At 41.9% G+C, this 22509-nt stretch overlaps 2 protein-coding genes across 2 annotated transcripts in view; one reads left to right on the forward strand and one right to left on the reverse strand.

Annotated features, from left to right (window-relative positions):
• Nucleotides 1-525: 525 nt before the first annotated feature.
• On the reverse strand, nt 526-5072 carry LOC109484713 (26S proteasome non-ATPase regulatory subunit 5-like). The gene is made up of 8 exons (XM_019788071.1): nt 4853-5072; nt 4147-4291; nt 3487-3729; nt 2977-3087; nt 2509-2650; nt 1956-2144; nt 1495-1604; nt 526-1050 (listed from the first exon to the last, which is right to left on the reverse strand). The coding sequence occupies exons 1-8, from the start codon at nt 5023-5025 to the stop codon at nt 652-654; spliced, it is 1512 nt and encodes a 503-aa protein (XP_019643630.1). The 5' UTR covers nt 5026-5072; the 3' UTR covers nt 526-651.
• A 2-nt stretch (nt 5073-5074) lies between these two features.
• LOC109484712 (coiled-coil domain-containing protein 180-like) overlaps nt 5075-22509 on the forward strand; it is an 18008-nt gene continuing 573 nt past the window's right edge. Inside the window, exons 1-36 of the mRNA XM_019788070.1 lie at nt 5075-5168; nt 5650-5775; nt 6149-6333; nt 6502-6590; nt 6705-6762; nt 6971-7022; nt 7232-7298; nt 7469-7641; nt 7862-8121; nt 8549-8668; nt 9382-9461; nt 9584-9672; nt 9981-10103; nt 10488-10661; nt 11110-11225; nt 11498-11642; nt 12088-12171; nt 12516-12739; nt 12949-13030; nt 13274-13367; nt 13769-13949; nt 14157-14199; nt 14439-14542; nt 14777-14953; nt 15399-15483; nt 15840-15938; nt 16347-16585; nt 16944-17005; nt 17342-17531; nt 17782-17850; nt 18007-18073; nt 19628-19772; nt 20371-20531; nt 20935-21072; nt 21488-21599; nt 22019-22236. Of these exons, the coding sequence (XP_019643629.1) occupies nt 5698-5775; nt 6149-6333; nt 6502-6590; nt 6705-6762; nt 6971-7022; nt 7232-7298; nt 7469-7641; nt 7862-8121; nt 8549-8668; nt 9382-9461; nt 9584-9672; nt 9981-10103; nt 10488-10661; nt 11110-11225; nt 11498-11642; nt 12088-12171; nt 12516-12739; nt 12949-13030; nt 13274-13367; nt 13769-13949; nt 14157-14199; nt 14439-14542; nt 14777-14953; nt 15399-15483; nt 15840-15938; nt 16347-16585; nt 16944-17005; nt 17342-17531; nt 17782-17850; nt 18007-18073; nt 19628-19772; nt 20371-20531; nt 20935-21072; nt 21488-21599; nt 22019-22236 (4383 nt within the window). The 5' untranslated portion in view covers nt 5075-5168; nt 5650-5697. The remainder of the gene's footprint in view (nt 5169-5649; nt 5776-6148; nt 6334-6501; nt 6591-6704; nt 6763-6970; nt 7023-7231; nt 7299-7468; nt 7642-7861; nt 8122-8548; nt 8669-9381; nt 9462-9583; nt 9673-9980; nt 10104-10487; nt 10662-11109; nt 11226-11497; nt 11643-12087; nt 12172-12515; nt 12740-12948; nt 13031-13273; nt 13368-13768; nt 13950-14156; nt 14200-14438; nt 14543-14776; nt 14954-15398; nt 15484-15839; nt 15939-16346; nt 16586-16943; nt 17006-17341; nt 17532-17781; nt 17851-18006; nt 18074-19627; nt 19773-20370; nt 20532-20934; nt 21073-21487; nt 21600-22018; nt 22237-22509) is intronic.

The raw sequence follows: 22509 nt of genomic DNA on the forward strand, positions 1-22509 counted from the left end.
CACGTGACTTAGCCGTCAACTGACAGATCGCGTCCGTGGGAGAATGAGGCATTTGCTGTAATCGATTTGGTACTTGAACAGCCTGTGAATGGTCTTTATTCGTGGTTTACTTGAAATGAAGTAAGTTTAAAGTGCGAATTTGTATGAACGCGGAAGTAGAGAGAACTTCAAGGCTGCAAAACAGAAGATGAGAATAAATATATCCACGGATTTTCTAAGACAGTTGTATTTCGTTTTCTATTCTATAACGCAGAAATCTCGATATTTTCTTTAGATTTCCTTGCGTGGCTGTGTGTACAGTAGATCGTAACATTTCTAAACGTTGCAGCAACGTTGCGCACGTAGTCCTACAGTATAACAAAGGAGCTCGGAAACAAAGGACAAACTTTGACCCCGTCAACAGGTGCATCATGTGTTCGTCGGCGTCTGCGCAAGAGCGCCACCTAGTGGATTGATCTCAAGGTGCAGACCGATTCGGATCGAACACATCTAACCCCCTACACCGTTCTATTTCGAACACTAATATGCACTCTCCAACAATTTATTATTGTGAATCAATACTTGCCAACATGGCAAACTACATCTTATGTGTATGCAAGGGTGTACTCATACATACATGAATGTTGAAAGTTTTTCAAACATCAGCAAGCTCTAGTTTGACCCTTCCATTGCAACCTCTGCCTGTACTCTGACATAGAAAGGCCCTTGTCGGTAGTACTCCTTTAACTTCAGATAAAATGGAGACCCAAATGTCTCTAAAGCTGTGGAGGATTCTACCAGGGCCTTGATGACTTCATATCTTGCCTCTTTGCCTATCTTGTCCTTCTCTGTGGATCTGTCCACAATGTACTCCACGAAGCCTGGGAAGTTTGCCATGGCCCGCTGAGCCCATGGCTGGTTTGCAAGGGCCTGTAGGACTGCTAGACCTGCACAGTGTAGGTTTTTGAATGGCTGTTGGACTATAGACATGAGAGTGTCCATGGGCTTAGGGCTGAAGGTATTGAACCAGCCTTCTAACATGGACAGTTGGTCTTCTGTGTGATCTGCAAGCTGTAGAAGAGAGAAAATTAAACTTATGTTACCATAGATTTGGTATTGAATTAAATGAATACACAGTACTGCTCAACATTGAAGACTTAAAAAAAAGACAAATCGGGTACTTTTGATCACAATCAACTCTGTTTCGTATGTATCATCATGTAATCCACTCATCACTCATATAAAATAGCATTGTGTTTAGTCTCAAGTTATACAGACCTCAGTAGCTTTGTCATGGGCAATGGTGTAGATATTAGTCTCTATAATTAACACTTGCCATGCATTGAACCTGTTACACTTGTTGTGCAATAGACTTTGGCTTTGACTCTCCTCCCTAGATACTTTTGCTTAAGCCAATGAAAATTTGAGGCAAAAACAAACACACAGCAACAGCTATTACTGGTACTGTGAAGTTTGATACAGTAGGTACAGCACAGTGGCTGCCCATTGTCTGACCTGGAGTGAGAAGAGGGAAGCCAGGGTTGTCAGCCCGTATATCCTCATCTCAGTGGGAGGGTTCTGGATGATCCCACCCAACTGTTTCAAACAGTCTGTCCACGCACACCCTGGAAGACGAAAAAAAGGTCTGCTGAAAATATCTGCCTTTGGGAGCTATTAGTATACACTATATGTAAAATACATGTCCCTGTATAGAATGTCACATGGAGGGTTACTGGAAAAAACATATTGCACATTTCCAGTATAATCACTTTGTATAATCACTACATATCTTCTTTATCTAGTTTATGGATTTGAACTTGAAAAATTCTGTCATGTCAAGACAGGATGTCTAACAGAAACTCCCAATTGCTTTTACCCTATTGCTTCATGGAGTAAATATCAAAACATTACTTCTTCAGGACATCTCAAAGATAAAGGATCACCCCATACAACAAAAAAAAACATCAATGTCGTACCTTGTTTGTCAAGAGCCATTTTCCCATCCGGCCTGGATCCTACCATCCCCACAGTTTCTACAGCGATCTTCACCATGGTTGGGTCCCTGCTATCCACCGACTCAAACACTGTCTTCACAAAAGCCCTGTGATGTTCCATGGTCTCCTCTGGGCGAATGGATGCCATAGTCCCAAAGAACTTTATTACCCCTACAGTCAAAGGAAAGGAAAGGAAAAATCAGTATCAAAGAATTTCAGCATGGAACTAGAAAGGTAATGTTCACCTTTGCATATGGTCTGCGCTGCTAATTCTTACTACAACACATTCATATGTATGGTGACACTGGAGTCTAAATCCCTCCTGCTATAAAATTGCAACATGATGTAACCCAACATGGTGACAGACGTCTGGTTCAGGTCAATGACCAGGTCAGTGTTTGGAACAGAAGAAGAAGAAACAGAGCAAAAACAATGTTTTCCTTTGGTAAACATGAATATGGTTGACGAATCACACATTTATTTATTAGTATATAATATTACTGTTACTTCTAAGAAATAGGAGGGTGACCTTTACCAAGCATGTAGAAACTTGACATTGGGTCGCTGTCTGCTGCCGTAAGCATGGACTCTAGTTTACCCACAACCCCCTGCTGCTCCAGCCAGTTCAGTCCATGTGGACACTGGGCTAGGCTGCCCAGCATGTCTATGCAGTTTACCTGGAAACAGCAAAATGGTAAATAAGAGAGACTTCAACATTCTGTACAATACCACCTTGCATTAAGACCATCAATTAGTCCACTTAGTCTAATAAGAATACACCCAGTATTTGTACATCTTTTATGTATCAACCATACACCATGACTTTATTTTGATATGACATATTTTAAAATGTATACCTGTATCTTTTTATATATTGATGCTTTGTAAATTGGTTTACAACTCAGTTTTTAACTGCGAAGAACCAATAAAACCATCTTAAATCTTGAATCTAGAATTGAAAAAGCTCACTGAAATTTATCCAGACTAACCTTCATAGACCTACCTGAACAAGAACATCTGCACCACTGAGTTCTTCTGTGAGTTGAGTCAACAGACCAGAATCACTGCAGAACTGAAGAGCCATGGGGGAGAGGGCCTGTAGATTCACCAGCACCTAGAGGCGATGTACCAGGGTATGGAGGTCATGAGGAAAATATGTTACATGTACAATCAAATTCATACTGACAGACTAGGGAGTAGGGGGTTAATTCATGCTAAAAGTTAGAAAATGTTGCATGAATAAGAACAAAGGATGCAACCCTTAGGAGTTGACATTTAATCAATCACATTACGACAGCAGCAGACCAAACTTCTAATATTTTATTAATGATAATCAGGACTACATTCCATTAGTGTAATAAAATGGTGGAACTGTTTCATGATGACATGACACAGCACACAAATGGTTAGGTGTAATATTAATGTAGCCAGCTGCCGCTGTGCTGCGTGTCTGCAAAGCTGGTGTGTTACACCAAAGGGCGGTTATACCGGCTATACTGATACAGATACAAACCTCGTACACCCTGTACCTGATGACATCACTCTCCTTCATCACTCTCTGTAACTCCTCCAGCAGGGTTCCTGTGAAGAGAACCCATAGCCCGGCTTCGCAGGCTCCCAGACGAGTGAGAACCTTCCCAGCCGTGGTGGCCACTGACAGCTCCTGGTCTGCCAGGCTCTGTACCGTGTGTAACAGCAGGTCATGGCAGGTCACCAGCTCTTGAATGTGGACAATAGTGTCTGTGCATCTGCAGATCTGTAAAATAAATGCAACAACTTACAGTACATATAATTTCATCATCAACTGGTGTCATTTCAGCTGACAGCAATGCATCTTGAAAATCAACGTTATGACTATATATGAGACATACCAGTTAGGCTGCCTGGGAACAATAACTGTTCTAAGGCTTGAGAGACAGTTAAACATCGTAATTAACGGACAACGCTCTACGCTAAATTTTGAGAGCTGGCTACGTATTATGCTGAATTCAGAAAACCTCTCGATTACGCTTTACGATAAATTCCAAGTGGCCACGCCTTACGTAGAATTAAAACGGCCAATACGCTCTAGGCAAAATGTGCCGTCTATGCTCTACGTAGAATTAAAATGGGCGATTATGCTCTACGGAAAAGGGCATGCGGGCCCCCTCCTAGTAGTAGCCCTGTCTCGTACCTCTGTGAGACAGAGTTGCCTGACATCAGCGCGGGGATGGACCACGCCTCTCTGTAGCGGCTCCCTGAACTGTTGGAGGATGACGGCGGGACTGTGGGCATCCAGCAACTTCCTCAGCACGTACGAACACTCCTCAATCTGTTCCCTGGTAACGTAAGCAAGAACAGTGTTCAGGAAAAAAAAGTTATTTGTTTAATAAATTTCTTTATAATATATAATTAGAATATTCCAAATTTTTGCGCAAAAAACTACATAGAGTGCCTTTAATGATCTAGTCTAATGAACAGAAACATTGTAAATCCATTTGATTTCGTGGGTGTAGCATTTAGCCAGCAGAAAATTCAAGAGTTGCGGCAATATTAAGCTTTTAAGGTTAAAAGGAGAATGACCCTAGCCTGGTGTCCAGTCTTTAATTATAAGTATCGTAGTCGGGGCAGGTTTTCTTCGGGGCTGCAGGAGCTCTTCCCGCCCGACTCCGCTAGGGTCCTCGGTAGGTTAACAAGCAAGACAGAGCAGTCATTTTTGCGGTGTGACAGAAATACCGCGGATAGTTCATGACTTACAGTTAGAGTATGCAAGCAGATGAAACCAAATGTCCCCATTGTAGTACACTACATTATGTCGTCTGCTACACAGTGACTTGCAGTTACAGGTAAATTTTGCAGTTTTGAGCCACCGGCCCCAAAAGTTGAGTAAAGTTACGCACCCATTAGATGAGTTCAGGCAATCAAACAAGGCGTTTAGTGGCACGTTTGAGACCAGATCTTCCAGCGCTGACGGATGTACAGCATTCACGGCAACTTTGAGCTCTTTTAGCGTCTCCAAAGGGTCGTCTTCTGTTGATAAACTTTCCAACAAACGTGTTATTGAGTCGGCCATTTTGGACAATGAAGTCTCGCAAAATCTCGCGTAGGGCGAGACTTGGATAGACGAGAGTTGGTGAAAAAAATGGCGTCGAAATTGTTTACGGTTGTTACCAATGAACTAAAGTTTGTCAAAATACAAGAAAACTAGAGTAACAGGTGGGTAAATCTTGGCTTCTCTTCCTTCTACAACGTACTGCTTACATAAAAAACACCTTTCATGTTGCCAGGGTTTTCCTGTTATAAAGCGTTTCGTTATATTTCGGTTGCCTAGGAGCCAGAATCTCGGAGGGGGGGGGGGGGGGTAGTGCTGTGATTTTGTGTTTTTTGATGGGTAACTTTCCTTACAACGGACGAAGCGAGAAGATTGTCACCATTTGTCGTAACTATATACTGAAAGTTTCTCCTGTTAATTTCATACCATTGTGTTACAATACTCTGGGACATGTATTTTATATCGCAAGGAGTTCCAAAACGTCATGTGTTTGTGAATCACAACATCAGTTTGATAACAAAATTATGAATAGTGGGAGCTTTCGTCAAAATTTCGATTATATTAGGCTAAGCATTAGTTCAGTGTACAGTTATATAAACACAACATTCACATGTATATTAAGACCATAAACCTTTCACACTTCAGGTATTTCAATAACTTGTGTGACAGCAGCAACATCAGCAACAGCTAGTCATGGCAGAGACCCAGGCAGCACCACCTGTTAGAGTGGCTCCTAGTGGGAAGGTCTACAGGCAGATTTTTGATGCTGAGGTATGTGGGCTGGTTTTGTCCTCTTTTTTAATACTTGTTATGTTATAAGCTAACATGTCCCAGTGGCATACCACTACTATTATTGAGCAGTGCTTTGCCATGTGGAGGGAAAAAAATGCTGTTGAGTTACCTCTTTGGGCACAGTGTTAGGGGTTGCATTAGTGATTTTGGATGGTGACATAAAGCCAGTTGAGGACAGCTTCTGGTGTTATCCTCTGGCATCAAACCTTTGGACATAAAAGAAGCTTCTCAAGAAGAGTAGGTTGTCATGCAAATTGTGCCTCGATGAAAGTCTGAGTTCTGTATGGATGAATGCTGAGCCATACGGAAGTTACATTCTTTGGCTGACATTACACACCGAATGCCCTCCCAGGTTCAGCTTGTGAAGTCCTATGACAAGGCTAAGGAGAAGCCTCGAGCGACGCCCACCTCAGGCCTGCTGCCCCTGGTACATGAGGGCAGGGCCACCACTGGGACTGGCATACTCACCGCCAGGCAGAAGACATGGATAGAGGGGATGCCTAACGACTCCACTATTGAAAACCCAGTGTTGTACAGGTAAGGAAAGTCACTTTGGGTATGATATAATATAGGTAGAAATACATCTGATCCAACAGATGAACATTTTATACTGTAGGGTATTTAACTAGTTACATAAGTTAGCACTTTCTTGAATTTAGTTCTCTATATACAATGTCTTCATTAATTCTCTGTTTTGATCTACAGGAAAGCTGTGAACTTGATAAGTGATCGGTCAAAGGAACCCGAATCTTTAACAGCAGCCAGGGAAGTCAGGGGTCTGGAGGATGTTGTTGGTAAGTACTTAAAAAAGTGGAAAATCATTAAGATAACACATTTCTCCTGTCGTCTAGTCTATAGTAAGGAAATTGTCTAAAAATACAAATTTATGTTTCGTTTTTTTTTGACAGTCGCTGAGAAAACTGGTTCTGACATCATAGAGAGAATAGCAGAGAGCAGAAGGCAAAGGTAAGAAACGCTAACTAACTGGGCCAAACTTGAAAGAGATTTTTCTGTTGTAGACCTAATCAATTGGACTTATTTCACTAATGAAACCATGTGAGAACATCTCTTCTGTTGATGTAAAGGGCTTGATGAACTAAAATGATTTTAAAACTCATGGGTGTTCTTTAGCTTGGCCTGAACTGTTACAAATTGTTATTTTCCCTTTTACCAGACATGAGAGTGCCTTGGAGGACATGCATCAGGAACTGGGGGTCATTAGCACAGTAAGTACACCTGATACATGTATCCGAAAAAAATAAGTTTGTGAAAATGCATCTATGCATCTATTGTCTATTAGACAGGTAATGACTTCCTTTGGGACTGCTGTATGGTTTAACAGAATCATAGAATTGGTAAATATTTGAAAATATTAAATGACTGTCACAATACATGTAGGTCTCCTTATAAACCAGCTGTAACTTATTTTCCACAGGAAACAGAGCCAAAGATAGCCAACCTTGGGGAGACACTGATGGGGTATTTGGAGCAGAATGACCAAGGTGGGTTTGATAAGACACTTACATGCTATGTGACACACACCTTATCATTGATAAGATGAGTATTGAGTAATGCAATCAAGGAGGAAAATTCTAACAAAATAAGTTGTTAAGTGTTTGTCTGTTTATCTGTCCATAAATATGAAATGTCCTTGCTTGCTTCTGTTCCTCAGAAATTGATGAGCTGCTGTCCAGGATATCTGCTGATGATATGTTGATAGACTTCAGCCTCCAGCAGCTGAGGGACCTGTGGGTCATGGTGGCCTCCCAGTCGTCTGTCCGCAGAGACAGGATACACCAGCTTGACACAGAGCTACAGAAAGTAGAGGATAGCAGAATGGACCAGGTGATTACAGATGATGCCATTATTTTGTTTTCATTGCTGCAGAACGTACTGCGCCTGTGCAAAACCCTGATTTTTCACGGATTTTATTATGAATATGAATCTTTTTTTTTTTTGCAAATCAGAAAAAAAATGAAGAGGCAAATCCGAGAACCAACAAATTAACTTGGTGTGGCCTAAGTCATGTTTTGTAATAACCTGTACTAAAAATATTTTGTTCCAGATTTCTGAGGTGTTGAAGAGCTATGCCAAGACCCTGGAGCAGATAGCACATTTGATGGCCCCAGATGTACAGAGACGCATGGAGAAGGAAGCCATGGAGATCAACCAGTCTGTACTGGCCAACAAACGTGCGTACGCTGACCTGTTTGCTCGGTTGATGACGGCAGATGTGGAGAGAGAGAAGAAACAGCATCTACAGTGGCTGGACAGGGTGGGAGACTGGAGGGAACTCAACACTAAGAGAACCATTGAACAGTTCAGGTAACAAAATCTCACTGCTTCAAGGAAATGTCATTTTGTTGTCCTAATTGAAACTTGAAATTTGAATTATCAATGAGTTTATCAAATGACGTCAAAGTTGGGTGCATTTATACTTAGGATGATGAGAACAAGCATATTGGTACATGGTACTCAGTATCTTTCTCTAAAAGTATTATACATGTATGAGTTTGTACAGGTGCATAGTGGGTTTGGTTTGTACAGGTGCATAGTGTATACATTTAAGCTTTGAAATGACGTACCATTAGTAGACATAACGAGAATTGTTACATGCACCACAGTGACTACAGTCATTCATTATGTGTCAAACACTGTTGTATATGATTTGTCTCTGCAAGGGAGTGGTGATCTTGAAGCTGAAATGATGCTGTGAATATGATTGTACTGAATGATCTTTGTCTTGTTGTAGGGAGTTCATGCAGAGTGCACCTGTGGTCCAGCCACCTGGAGCAGACCAGGTGTTAGAGCACCTGCTGACGGAACAGAAGGCACAGGCACAGAAGAGGATGGACCTGCTCAACTCCATCAAGTAAGGAACATCTCGGGTGTTTAGTAGGAAATGTAACAGACACTGTTCAGGATCTTTTGAAACTATGTGGTTAAATGTGATTTAATTTTGACGTTAATGTGAAAGATGATTTGAAGTGTTTAAAATTCATCTGTCATGACGGCACCCTATCCTGTACTATCCCCATCCTTGGTGCTGATCTGCCATCCCCCACCCTGTACTATCCCGTACCATCCCTAGCCTTGGTGCTGATGTGCCATCCCCCACCCTGTACTATCCTGTTCCATCCCCAGCCTTGGTGCTGATGTGCCATCCCCCACCCTGTACTATCCCGTACCATCCCCAGCCTTGGTGCTGATGTGCCATTCCCCACCCTGTACTATCCTGTACCATCCCCAACCTTGGTGCTGTAGTGCCATTCCCCACCCTGTACTATCCTGTACCATCCCCAGCCTTGGTGCTGAAGTGCCATCCCCACCCTGTACTATCCTGTACCATCCCCAGCTTTGGTGCTGAAGTGCCATCCCCCACCCTGTACTATCCTGTACCATCCCCTGTGTCATGTAGTTTATTTTAAGACTATCACATTGATGGACTAAAGAAGATCTGAACGTATCCATTTTCAGAATGTATGGTCAGGACTTTGTAGATTTGTATCTAAATAAAAGTTGATGATTGATACTTGAGATTTGATTAGTTCTGGATGATTAACACCAGATTTTTATTATCCACAGAGACATGAAACCCCCGAGTTCTACCAAAACATCAGTGTACGAGTGGTACAATGCCTTGTCAACAGTTAATGAACAGATTGGTAAGTGTCTTCATTTCCATCTTTCCTGTAGTCTATCTACTAGATATTGAAGGTCTGTCTAGTCCAAGGTTACATTGATTCTGAACCAATCTTACATTTTTTATTCTGTATTTCATTTCCAGACCAGCTCCATGTGCAGTACATGGGGAAGCTGCATGGGGAATATGAGAAGGTTTGCCAGGAGTGCCTGACAGAGATAGAGAAATACAGGGTGAGTTTATTTGTTCTGATTGTGATCCTTTGACTGTGCATGTGTGTGTTTGCATATTCCACTGCATCACGTAGTTGTTGTAGTACTGTTATAAAAAATCTGTTATCTTGATCAAATGCAAGAAAATGTTGTACTCTGAATCTGACCACCAACATATCATCACAAAGTTTGTATTCTAGATGCTGAAGTTTGTATTCTAGATGCTGACACAGGAACTGTTTGTTTCTTCTTGCTAGATTTAATTTTCTATGTTGACTAATAACAAAGGTCTCAATTTTCATGCCTTGATCCTCATGTTTGGTACACAGGAGTTACTGATCACCAGGGGCATCTGTGGTCAAGAAAGGTCACTTCAGGTCATCAACGAACACTTCCTGCCTCTGGTTGGGGAGAGGCAGAGGGCATTTGAGGACAAGCTGGAGGCCATGGATGTAAGAGTTGTTCTTTGCATGTCATTGTTTGATGTGGAAACCAGAATACTTGTAACCTTTTTATCGTATCCTGTTGGATTTCTTTTCTGTTCTTTAGGATATATTTTCTGTATTTCATAGGGATGTGGTCATGGTTGGGGTCGTGTGGCATAACAGCAGAGTGTTTGGCTCAGAACCAGGAGGTCCTGGGTTCGAACCCTGCTATGTCACCGATCTTGTGCCCTTGGGAAAGGCACTTTACATGACTTTCCTGGATGGAGGCCAGGCGAACCCTTTTTCGTATTACCCACATAAAGGCAACAGGATCTTCAGGTAGTTGAAGGCGGCTGCCTCAAAATGAAAGAAGATCTAACTTTATTGCTTGAACATTTCTTTGCCCTTCAGAAAGCACTGGAGGAACTTTCCGAGGAGTCAGCCAATCAGCTCAAGTCGCTCTTCAAGTTCGCGCAGGGCGGCGCCCACATCTGGGACGTGCACGAGATCGGACTGGCCAAACAGGAACGGGCGCTGCAGGAGAAACTGGAGGCCTGCAGGCACGGCCACGATGCAACCAACCAGGTCTGTACACACCAAAACTAAAAAATTGAGGTGTTCAAAAACTTGTATTTTTCAAGAACTATCGCAGGGTGGAACTCGTTGCCACCAAGCACAGTTGGGGCACCATTGCTAGAAAGCTTTAAACAACTCCTGCAATTAAATGTGCTAAGATTAAGTGTAACAAGTCGTTCAGTGTGATATAGCTAGCTGCCGCCACGCCGCTTGCTTGCAAAGATGGTGTGTTACGCCGAAGGGCAGTTATACCGGCTATACCAATACAGATACAGAACTCATCGTAGCTTCATTCTTGTGTAGGAACCTTCAGATACAGTTGTGAGGAATGACATGTAAAATTCTGCTGCTAGCTCTATAGCAATGTTTCCTTCACATATTGATGGTCACAATGTTTTGATGAGTAGAATCAAAGAGGAAAAGACAATGATTGTTTGTTCCTATATAACCATTACAGGACAGAGAGGCTAACCTGGACATCGTGATGGACCACATGAGACAGGACAGTACGGAGGAAGCCTTACAAAACAGCCTTCAGCAGGCATTGTCTATGCTTAACGTCATCAAGGAAGGGTGAGCAACAATCTGTCTTAGGCCTGTTTTGATAGAAGCCGGATCGAGCCAGATCAAAGCAAATCAATTCGGATCGATCTGAACAATTTTATCCTAGTGGGAATGGGGCCTAAGTGTCTTTGTCTTGTCTTGAATTATGAAAACTCACACTCACTCACTTTTACATTAATTCTATTGCCTGTGTTCCCTGTCTTGTCTTGTTAGATTCACTTACATTTCAATAGACAATACTGAATGTCAAAATTATTCAAACTGGTGTTTTTCCTGTTCAGATACGAGCTGTTCCATGGTCAGCAGGTGGAGATCGTGCAGGGTTATCCCTCCATGGTGACGGAGGAGCTGACAAACTACGACTCCGCGCTCTGTCGGTTCTTCGGGGTGGACAGGAATCCTTCAGGACCCAGCAAAACTACAACTGTGAGGAAAAGTTATCTCCATTTAGTATGCATGTATAGAAGATGGAAAAGGATGTCATGAGCTGTCATATACAATAAGAATGAAATTCCTAATGTGTTAGGCATCCAGGTAATGGAATACACAAGGAAGCATTTACTACTGTAGTTGCAAAACTATACGTTTTGAGTAGGATTGTGTGGCATAACATTAAAGCATTTGGCTCAGAACCAAGTGGTCCCAGGTTCAAATCCTGCCAAGTCAGCAATGTTGTACCCTTGGGAAAGGCACTTTGCACGACTTTCCTTACTTCACTGAGGTGAAAATGAGTATGCCAGAATGATCATTATGATCATGATCGTGGGCATTGAAGGACAACCAAACCAAGTGCCATGAAAAACTTGTTGTCAGTGACTGTTTGTCATGATAAGTGAGTTGAACTTTGTTTATTTCATGTTGCTCACCACAGAAGTCTCCCAGGAAGAAGAGGGGAGACACCACCGCCCGCAGTGTGTCCTCCATGTCAACATCATCATTTGTGTCCACAAAAGTGGTGAGTTCTGTTCTGCCATGTACCATGTAACATGTACTGCATAAACGATTAATAGTTAGGAGCATTTCTAGGTCATGTATCTGGATCATGCTTGTATAAGATGATAGTAGTTTATGGTACCGTACAAAGTTCAGAGAATATCCGAAATCCTGTGTTCTTTTTACATATATCCAGGAGTACCTGAAAAGCAGGCTATAGTTAGGGGTACTTCTATATAATCACGTGTCTTGATCATGCTTGTATAAAATAGTACAATGCTACAATTATAGTAGTTTATGATACAAAATTTGACTTCAACTTTGTAAGTTCAGGGAATATAGCCTAAATCTCTTCTGTTTCCCCAGTCTGGTACCAGCCCGCTCCCCGCTGTCATCCACGAGGTTCTCACCACCAAGAAGGGGACGAGTTTCTACGTCCTGACAGAAGCAGGGGAGCATGGGATACCTCCCGAGGCGGACGCCACGTCGGAGCCGGTGTTCCTGACCGAGTCAGAGACTAAGGAAGACCTGCCCGCGTACATCGAGAACGTCAAGCTCTTCAAGTCTCTTTTTGTGGAGCTGAAGAAACAGTGAGTGATGTTTTTCATTTTGCACATTGTATAAGTTTCTGTTTGTTCTTTTCAATCTTCCCAAGAGAAGTGTTGTTGCCTGTATCTCTGTGGAAGTGTGCAGAGATACAGGAAACAAGGCCTGTACAAAACAGTGTAAGCACATGTTGCCCATTTCTCACGTGATCTGTACGTGTTGTGTTAAACTTTTTTTTTTTGTTTGTGTTCAGTATGCGTATGGAGTTCCTGAACCACCTGGAGGAGTGGACAGGCCAGGCTGTGGAGAGGGCCAAGAGTGTTGTAGCTGCCAAGGTAAACAAACAAATAGGATGCGGTTGTAGCCAGAAGATCTAGCTTCATGTGTAGTAAGTTTGAAAAAAAGATTGATAATTTTTAAGCTACTTCCCATCTCCATTACTGGGAACCCTACCTTATAAAGTACAGTAAAACGAAAACCATCTGTACATCATAATGATATACCGGTAACTCTGATATTCTATAAACATGACAATAAGAATATATCATATACATGTACTGTTTTACTTGTGTTGCCAGTGTGAGGAGTTGAACAGTGAGCTGGACTTGCGGCTTCACCTCCACTCACCCAGGGCCAAGAGAATAGAGATGGACGTCCACAATGTCAGAGCAGGTAAGTTAGGCTTCTGGATCTCGAAATGAATCGTGCAAATAAAAAAACAAACTAGAAAGGTGACATTTGCAAAGCAAATGCATAATGTTTACCTTGGCATATAGTCTCCTCTTTTAACTCTGTTAACATTCACATATATGGTGACAGCAGTTTAAATCCGTCCTACTATAAAATTGCAACATGATGTAGCCCAATGCCAGTTACTATGGAGAGAGACAGTCTGGTTCAGGTCATTGACCAGGTCAGAGGTCAGTGTTTGGAATGGAAGAAGAAGAAACAGCAAAAACAATTTGTTTTCCTTCAGCACGTGATGATTCTAGAGCTTAAAATTTAAGTGAAACATTGCTCTAAGATCAAGTTCCACCCTGTAGAACCTGACTAACTCTTGCTGTTCCCCCCAGCTGAACTGGTGATGCACCAGGAGAGAGTGTCCCGACACTGTAAGGGCATCACCACCGCGCTGAACGAGCTCAAATCCCGCTTCACCGACCTCAACTCAGAACATAACTGGATGTTCGAACAGTTCCGAGAACACATCGAGAACATGGAACACATCTTCATCAACGCAACCAAGTCTGCCAAGTAAGTCAGGAGTCTAGGGCAGACTCACAAGTTTCATACCAAACATTGTGGACCTGACAAGGAACAGCCTTCAGCTCTAACTTGTTAGTTGATATACATATTAATTGATCTTACCCGGTATTTTAATTATCACTTGTATACGCACAAATCATTACAGTGTCAAATGTTAATAGATTTTTAATCACCATGTATATATTTCATTTTCAGACTGGTATCCTTGACAAACTCTCTGCAAACTGAGTTAGAAAAGGTAAGCCGCTACAAGGATAGAATATTATATTTTGATTCTTTGAGGTCACTAATGTTATAGAATGCTATGTTTATCACAATCCCTCTACCTTTTCCTAAATGCACCATCTAAAAGGCAATGGACTATGAATTTCAAATTAGGATATGAAATACAAAGGCTATTGTAATGTACGTGAGAAAATTAATATTCTTAATATGGGACCATTGGTGATAGAATTGTCTCTGAATGTTCCTCTCCAGTTCATGGACACCATCAGAGTTTCGCTGCGACAGTTCCGTGGTTTCCTTGACGACACCCTGGCAACGCTGAGGGAGTCTAACGCTCGCTTCAGGATGTCCTTCAAGTAAGTCTCATTAAGTAATATCATTAGATTTGTGCAGAGCTCAATTATTTTAGATTCAAATACTTTCTCAAAACTATTGTCACTTGATATTTGGAAAGACACTGAAAATTAACAAAAAATTGTCTTACAGGCCAATTAAAGTTAAAAGTACCTTAGTCTACCTTTCTAGTTTTCAAGATAATTTTGTCAGGAATAAGAAACATTTCTTATTCCTTTGCTGTCCCGTCCCCACAGACTGTTCTCAGACGGAGGTAACTTCTCCCCTGAGGAGATTGAGGAGTACAGGAAGAAGCTGGAGAGGATGGCCAACAAGATCGACTCAGCTGAGGGGTTTGTGATGGCTGACCTGGAGGGCATGGAGGCCAGGAGACTGGAGCAGGCCACCGAGGTCGTCAACAAGTTTGAGGACAGGTGAGGATGACTCTTAAGCAGTAATGTAATGCCAAATGCATGTATTAACCCATAAACAGGCCAGGCATTTTCATAAATCAGGTGATATATGTGACAGTAGTAACAATAAGTATGTATCATTGATAGCCAATGTAGTGAGTGATGATGTAATTTTCTACTTAAAAAAAAAGATATTGCTGCATGTAGCAGGCAGCACCATGTTCAGTTGACTATCAGTATGATAGCCATTATAGCTCTGTCCTTGGTGCTGAAACCGGAATCCCTGCCAATAGTATGGTTAATTCAATGTGCTAGTGACAACTGTGGTAAGTTGTGAGTATAGGATACATTGCCAAAGTGCAGCTCCCTCCTGTACTGCTCGTCCCATGCGTCTTTCATGTAGAAATATGTTGATTATAAGATTATACTATAGCCATGAATAAGAGAGTCTTGTTTTTAACCCCAGGTTTAAGAACCACCTGATGGACCTGATCTTCATTGAGAAGGTCACTCGCTGGTTCACCAACACACAGGTCAAGATCAAGAGCGAGGTCAGTCCACACTTGAATGTTGTATTTCCTCCCATATTTATCTTTTGGGTCAAAATAATCAACACCTCAGTATGGTTAAAACAATGTTTGGAATGACTGACATCCATGTATGGGTGTGACAGGCTCTCATGTCTTACCATCGTTCTCTTAACTGATATAGAAATTTGGGAAACACATTTGGAGTTCTTCATTTGCTAAAAGCAGCTGTTGGCTTTCTTTTTCATCTCTCCATGAAATGTCTATCCATGATTTTCCTTGTATCTTTATGCATATAACTACAATGTGTAAATTGGTAAGAGATAGGTTAAACCCATCAGTTCTTGAGCCAATGACAGCTTGTTTGCTTCCCTGTGCAGGTCCAGGAGAGTAACACCCAGTCCCAGACTCTTCACAACCACCTGAACCGCCTGGAGCGAAGGATTGATGCTGTGGAGAAACCTAACCCTGACAAGGAGGTAAATAATTCTTCAGTTTAACACAGGGAAAGCTTCTCTTACACCAGATGGTTGAAATTAGAAGATTTTTATTGTCAATTGCTTGATAGAGCAGTCTCCTTTGTAACTTCTCATCTGTGTGTGTGCTTGTGTGTTAAACATTATATTTATTACATCAAGGCTTAAAAACCTTGGTTGGCCCCTTAAAACAGATAAACAATGATCAAAGGTTAAGAAAAAAAATAGTTGCATTGGCCATCAATATTCCTCTTATATGCATGCTAATATTGTACATGTATGTTATTCAATGGACACCACTATGCTGGCTATTGGTAGAGCAGTCACCTTTGTAGCTCCTCTCCAAGCGCTATGTTATCTACCAAGACAAACAAGTAGATAGTAAGTCACTCTGTTCTCCACCCTCCACAGCAACTGACCCCCCAGCAGCTGGTAGACTACATGGCGGAGGTAATGGAGACGGTTCACGATCGCAGCCAGTACCTCAACTGTCTGAAGGAGTCAGCCCCGCCCCCCGAACCCGTGCCTGCGCCCGCCCCCGCACCCACCGGACGGGTCGGCTTCGTGGACGGCGCCCTGGTGCAGCCTGGGAAGGGAGGCAAGCAGGTGGCGGAGGACGCCTCCATAGGTGTCATCAAGAACATCCTGAAGTACGGTTCGCTTTCAATTTTAACTGTTTGTCTTATGGTGTGAAACTGCCCTGCATTGTAGTGATGTAGTAGTGGATTACTAGCTACATCCAAAATGGCATTCAAAAATATTTAGAGATGTCAAGGTAGAGACTTCAATCTGATGGCATCAGTAATCTACTGAGTTGACAAAGACTCCCATTGAGATCACTACCAGTAGAATTACTGATCTATCAGATCGGAGTTTCTATCCTAACATTATACATATTAGATTGTTGTAGCTTCTATGAGTATCATGATGAGGATGTACACTTGTTCCATTTATCTGTTGGTTTTATGATGTAGTTTGCCTCAAATGTAAGCTATGTTTTTCCAACAGGACTCAGAAGGTCCAGGCAGAAGGAACAGACATGGATGCAGAAGATGACAAAACTACTGCTGGTAAGACAGACCCTCTCTCTCTCCATCTCGCACTCCCAACTGCTAGACAGTACTTCAGCATATTTGTGCCTGACTGAATGTAGAATTAAGGCTTTTAAGAAAACTCTCCTTGTGACTACTGACACCCTAACACGTGTTCCTGGCACCTCTCTCCATCCCTCTCTCCATCCCTCACTCCATCACTCACTCCATCCCTCTTCCCATCCCACCCTCCATCCCTCACTCTCTCTATTGACCCATCTAGCCACTTTACCATATTTGTGCATGACTGACTGTTGGATTTGAAAAAAAAACTTTCTGAGACAACTAACACCCGTGCCTGACACCTCTCTCCAGCCCGTGCCGTGTACGGAGACGAGAGACAGCGGACGGGCCTGCGTAGTGTCGCCACCTCCCGCCCCCCCACCTCCTCCAGCATCGCCACCAGTCTGAAGAAGAGCGGTCGCGCCACGCTGACCCGCGGAGACACCACGCTCAGCATGATGAGCGCCGGCGGGGGGACGCAGCAGGTCAAGAGACTGTCAGGGTAAGTCTCGGAACTTCAGCTTGAGGGGACCAACCAGAAAATTTGACCAAAAAAAAGTCATATGAAATACAACACACATGTGTTGGCCAGTAATACAGTTTGTACATTCAACTATCTCTACAATACTGCATCGTATGCCTGAAATATGTGTTATTTTGGCTAGAAACATGAACTAAAAGGAATACATACTACTGACAAAATTATTTTTTTGTCCATACTGTATCTCATGTGCTTTTTATTTAAACTATAGGAGGAGAGGCAGTAAGTCCAAGATAGAGAAGAGGGTGACAGTGTTTGGTGAAGGTCCATATGAACTGACGTAAGTTCGTTGCACAATTTTTGAGTTATTATATAGATTTTTAAAATGTTTCTTATACATGTACTTGTATATCTTTCAGTGTAGCTATGATATCAATGTTTTTTCCAATGTTTTTCTATGTTTTTCCTAGACTAAGTCTGATAATCTTTTCTGTAGCCATTTCCTGGGGATTGTGAGGAAGATCCTATCTGATGCTCTGGAAGGTCTCTTCACTATTGGAGAGGTGAGAACCTTGCACTTACACAATCTGCTATTATAGCAGTAAGTAAGATATGTAAGATGTGTAAATATTGTATGTTTTGGGAATGCATCTACAGCAGCGACACCTGTGCTGCAGTGCAATGTGAACCAGTCAAAATTGCTCTGAGGAAGGTGACAGACGGTCACCGAAACGTTGGCTGACTATCTTTACTCAGCGACTTATAATTACCAACCTGATGAAACTATTCAAGGATATTATAGCTGTAATTTCTAAGCATTTAGTTCTTGATGTTACAATAGTTCAGTGGATTTGAGTATTGAATTGAAAGTGATATTGTGAAATACGTCAGTAGGAAATATATTCAATTTAGTTGATAATATGTCTTATTTTGACTTGTATCACTGATGATGGACATCTAATATATAAGAAGATCATGATTGGTAAGAGAGATAATGTAGATGACTGCATTATTTCTTGTTGTCAAACTTGTTGCATGCTTCCTTCCTATAACTCAAAGCCATACTTTAAGAAAAGAAGGAAACCTACAGTCACCAAAGTAAGTGGTTGATGTAAGGAAGTGTCGGTGACATGGTGCTAATACAAGCTGATGCTGTGGCCACGGGTGTATCAGAATTGTCATGAAAATAATGATCAAGCAGAATACATGTAAAAAGTAACTGTGATATAGATGTTACTCCCTGTATTGTGAAGTCTGATTTTTGGGAGGTGATTTTTCTAGTATGGTGAAATATATCAACTCACTCCCAAATACATGTACTTAGGTATAAGCCTTGGTGATAGTCTTCTCCCAGCAAAACCTTTTGAAAAGGATTGAAACAGATCTAGAAGATACAGAAAGATTGCACAAGCCTGCCAGTATCTTTTCTTTTGGTGCAGTTAGAAGTTTCTTTTTGGCATTGGCGCCTGTCAGGTCGACATTTTGTCTGGCTTGGTGCGAACTATTTTCTTTTCTAGTACTAGTTTGAGAATAGCCATGGTGTTGCTCAAGCTTGCAAGGGAAATCATACAATTTCACATGCTTTCATTGCCACTTGCTGCAACAGAGGATGAAATGGGCAGAGGTAACTAGTCAAATGTCTTAAGTGTCGGGTGCAAATATCATTGATGCAGTGCTTCGAAAACCACTCTCCACATGCAAATAGTAGAAGAATAAGAATAACTAAGATCCTCAAAACATTGCCCTTTTTTGTATACTTGATTCATCTACTTGAATTTAACTTAAGGTTTGTTCCATTCTTGTAGAATCTGGTGAGTGAGTTACTTACTGTCATTAAGAAAAGAGAAATTATTGTGACTGTTTTTTCTTATAAAATGTGCATCTTTTTTGTGGCAACATGAGTTTTAGTTATGACAAAAGACATACATACGTTGTACTGTATTCTCTTGTATAAGATTTCATGGCCATGGGACATCAAGCAATCCAAATTCATGCTGTTGTTTTTCAATCTTAGATATCATGAAATATACAGTGATGGTTTCAAATCCAAATGCAAATTCGTGTTACTGTTGATATTATGAATGTTTAAGGAGAGTTGTTTCCAACTCCTCCCCTAGGTGTACTACAAACAGAAGGGTAACAGGACACCGACCCGTCCAGAGAACATCCAGAGTAACATGGACGACTTTGCTGACATCGTGGTGGGGAAACTCCAGTCCTACCAGCAACAGGCAGACGAGTACCACAACGCCTGCTTACAGGGTGAGATGACATGTTTTCTGTTTTACATGGACAGGAACTAGCCTGGTTACCAAACCTATTGTAGCTCCCGAGTCCTACATCCTCTCCGCAAATAGGGAGAGGATGTAGGACTCGGGAGCTATAATAGGTTTGGTAACCAGGCTAGACAGGAACTACTATGTAGCTAGTAGTTTGATATTGTACTATTTGGGTGACTCCAATCCGTACTGGTACACTGAAAGCAGAGCATTGTAAAGGTTAGGAATGATCACAGAATTTACATATTATTAAGATTTTGCACTTTGCTGCATTTGACATGCAGTTACTCTTCCAATTTATTTTTATGCGAAGATAGTAATTCAAACAAAGCCCTTACATTCTTCATACATGACATCATTAAATATTTTTCTAAAAAAATATGTATCTGTCTTATCACCACCAGGAATAAAGGGAGAAAAAACAACAACGGTCCTTTCACTGATTACAGGTTGCAAACCGCCATGACTGACTATGGCGGTAAATTACTGACCCTGAAATACATTACCATCATGCAAAAATATATAAAACTATTAAGCACAGTCCTGGGCGTGTATGCTGACATGTTCCCCTTGCTCGGCAGAGTTCCGTCAGCAGCTGACCAGGCTGGAGGAGCTGGTGGCAGACGTGCCGCCGCTGGTCGTGTCTGAACTCCTGCAGTCCCACCTGGAGTCAGCAGGGGGCGCTAGGGCCAGGATCGAGGCAGACTTCTCACAGAGGGTCACAGGGTGGGACACAGAGAAGGTGAGATACTGGAGGGAACTGGCTGTTTAGTTGGGTCAGAAGGGGGATTGTTAACCAAGCAAAAAGTCTTTCCAACACTACATGCTTCATTTTCATAGACCTCACACTATGTTGTTAGTTTGGATGTAAGACTGTAGATATAATTGTTCATAACTTGTATTTCTGTTCAATAGCATGAAGTTCTTGGGGTTTATCTACAGGAAGTTGTTTGTAATTTCAACCTCCAAAGTCTCACATACTATGATAGATTTCAATTGATTTAGAAGCCTGATGAAGTGCATGTGTTCCAGCCCTAACATTTTAATGGTTAACCCTCTATCAGAGCACTTGTGGGCCACCTACCTTGTTCACTTCTGGTATCTTAAAGTGCATTATTAGCTCTGATGCAACAATGTCCTTCCAGCAAACCCATGAGAACGACCTCCGTCCGACCTTGGGCCACCCTCAGAAAGCAGGAGAGCTGAAGACCCTGTGTGACAGGGAGGATGCACGCAACCTGGAACAGCTGCGTGGCATACAGGACAACAACCAGTCTCTACAGGTAACAGGCAGTGGAGAAGAAAAAAAAATAGTCTGTCATGAGTTCCTGATGTCCTTCAATAAAATGTAGAACTCTGATATCAGTCTAGAATATAACCTGGAGTCCTGTTTCTGATGATGACTTGGTACTCCAGTATTATATTTTAGACCCTCTGAAATAAACTGAAATTAACCAGGGTACCATCTAGATTTTGGCTCTGCTATACTAAAAAAAATCGCAGAGCCAAAATTTGGATGGTACCAAGGCTAAAATGAACTCTATGGTGGCCAAACCCCACTAGCCAATTACATGTTAATGAATCATCCCCATTTGGCTAAATTTTGCGTAAGTTTTTGAACCTGTGTAGTTTATCTGGTGGAGACTATTGGTATGGTTTTCCGATATGAGATCTTTGTGTGTTTGTGTCCCCTGACAGGACTGTGTGTCCCAGCATGCCCAGTCCTTTGTGGAGGACCTGTCTAAAACAGGAGAGAAGCTGCTGCTTCTGTACGACAACCTGCTGACCATCGATGATGTGCAGACTGGACGTGAGTTCTCACACTTTTGAAATATTTGGGATACCTACTTCATAAATACATTTTGTAGTTACTCCAGTTTAATGTACATTGCCTTGGTAACATCTTCTTGAGGTTTAAGCTGTTCTTGAAGATGAAATCCCTCCGAGAAAACTGGAGGGAGGCAAGTATGATGATGTCATGATTGAAAACAGCTAGCTTTGTGAGTAACTACTAGTACTAGTACCTGTCATACCGCAACACCCATCATTCTGTCCTGAATCATGGATTATCATTGAGATTTTTTCCAGTTTACTTTGGTTAAAATGAGAATCTATTGTGCATCTGTCTGGGTAGAACAAAACTGGATGTCACCAGTGATAAAAAAAGAAATTACAACAATCGTTTTCCCAGATGGAATGTGTTGAAGTGTGTTAACTGTTTCCCCCCAGGGATTGACATTGAAAAGTTCCCAACAACGACCCTGATCAGGAAGAAACAGGCGGGTATCGACCTGAACGATCACGAGTACAGACCCACGCTGCCTCGCGGCAGCAACACGTGGCCGGGAATCCCCGCGGACGACATGGTTCTACAGAAACCTCAGGAGATAAAGCCGGTAACCAAGAGTGGGAAGAAAGCTGCCGCAGAGAAGAAGAGTAAAACAAAAGTAAGTCTCGATGTTTGGCAACAACTATCTTGCATTAAAAGCAAGCATAACGCTTGATTCTTTTACACACACGTTTTCCTCAAGTATTATTATCTATTATTATTTGATTTGGTGTATCCATCTAACAATATAACCAGGATTGTTTGCAAAAACTCAAATCTTTTTTATGCAATCAAAGAGTGGCACACTCTATATGACTATAAACTATCATGCAGAGCAATCATACTGCTAACTGGTTTGGTCAGATATACAGTGCAGTTTATATGTGTGTGT

The sequence above is a fragment of the Branchiostoma belcheri genome, unplaced genomic scaffold (genome assembly GCF_001625305.1).
Source record: "Branchiostoma belcheri isolate BF01 breed outbred unplaced genomic scaffold, Haploidv18h27 scaffold7, whole genome shotgun sequence".
NCBI lineage: Eukaryota > Metazoa > Chordata > Leptocardii > Amphioxiformes > Branchiostomatidae > Branchiostoma > Branchiostoma belcheri.

Excerpts from the sequence above, each read along its gene's own strand:
- LOC109484713 (XM_019788071.1), bottom strand. The coding sequence starts at position 5,025 with ATGGCCGACTCAATAACACGTTTGTTGGAAAGTTTATCAACAGAAGAC. Across the intron at positions 3,730-4,146 it reads GGCAACTCTGTCTCACAGAG|ATCTGCAGATGCACAGACAC; the intron begins GTACGAGACAGG and ends TTTATTTTACAG. Across the intron at positions 1,051-1,494 it reads CTTCCCTCTTCTCACTCCAG|CTTGCAGATCACACAGAAGA; the intron begins GTCAGACAATGG and ends TCTCTTCTACAG.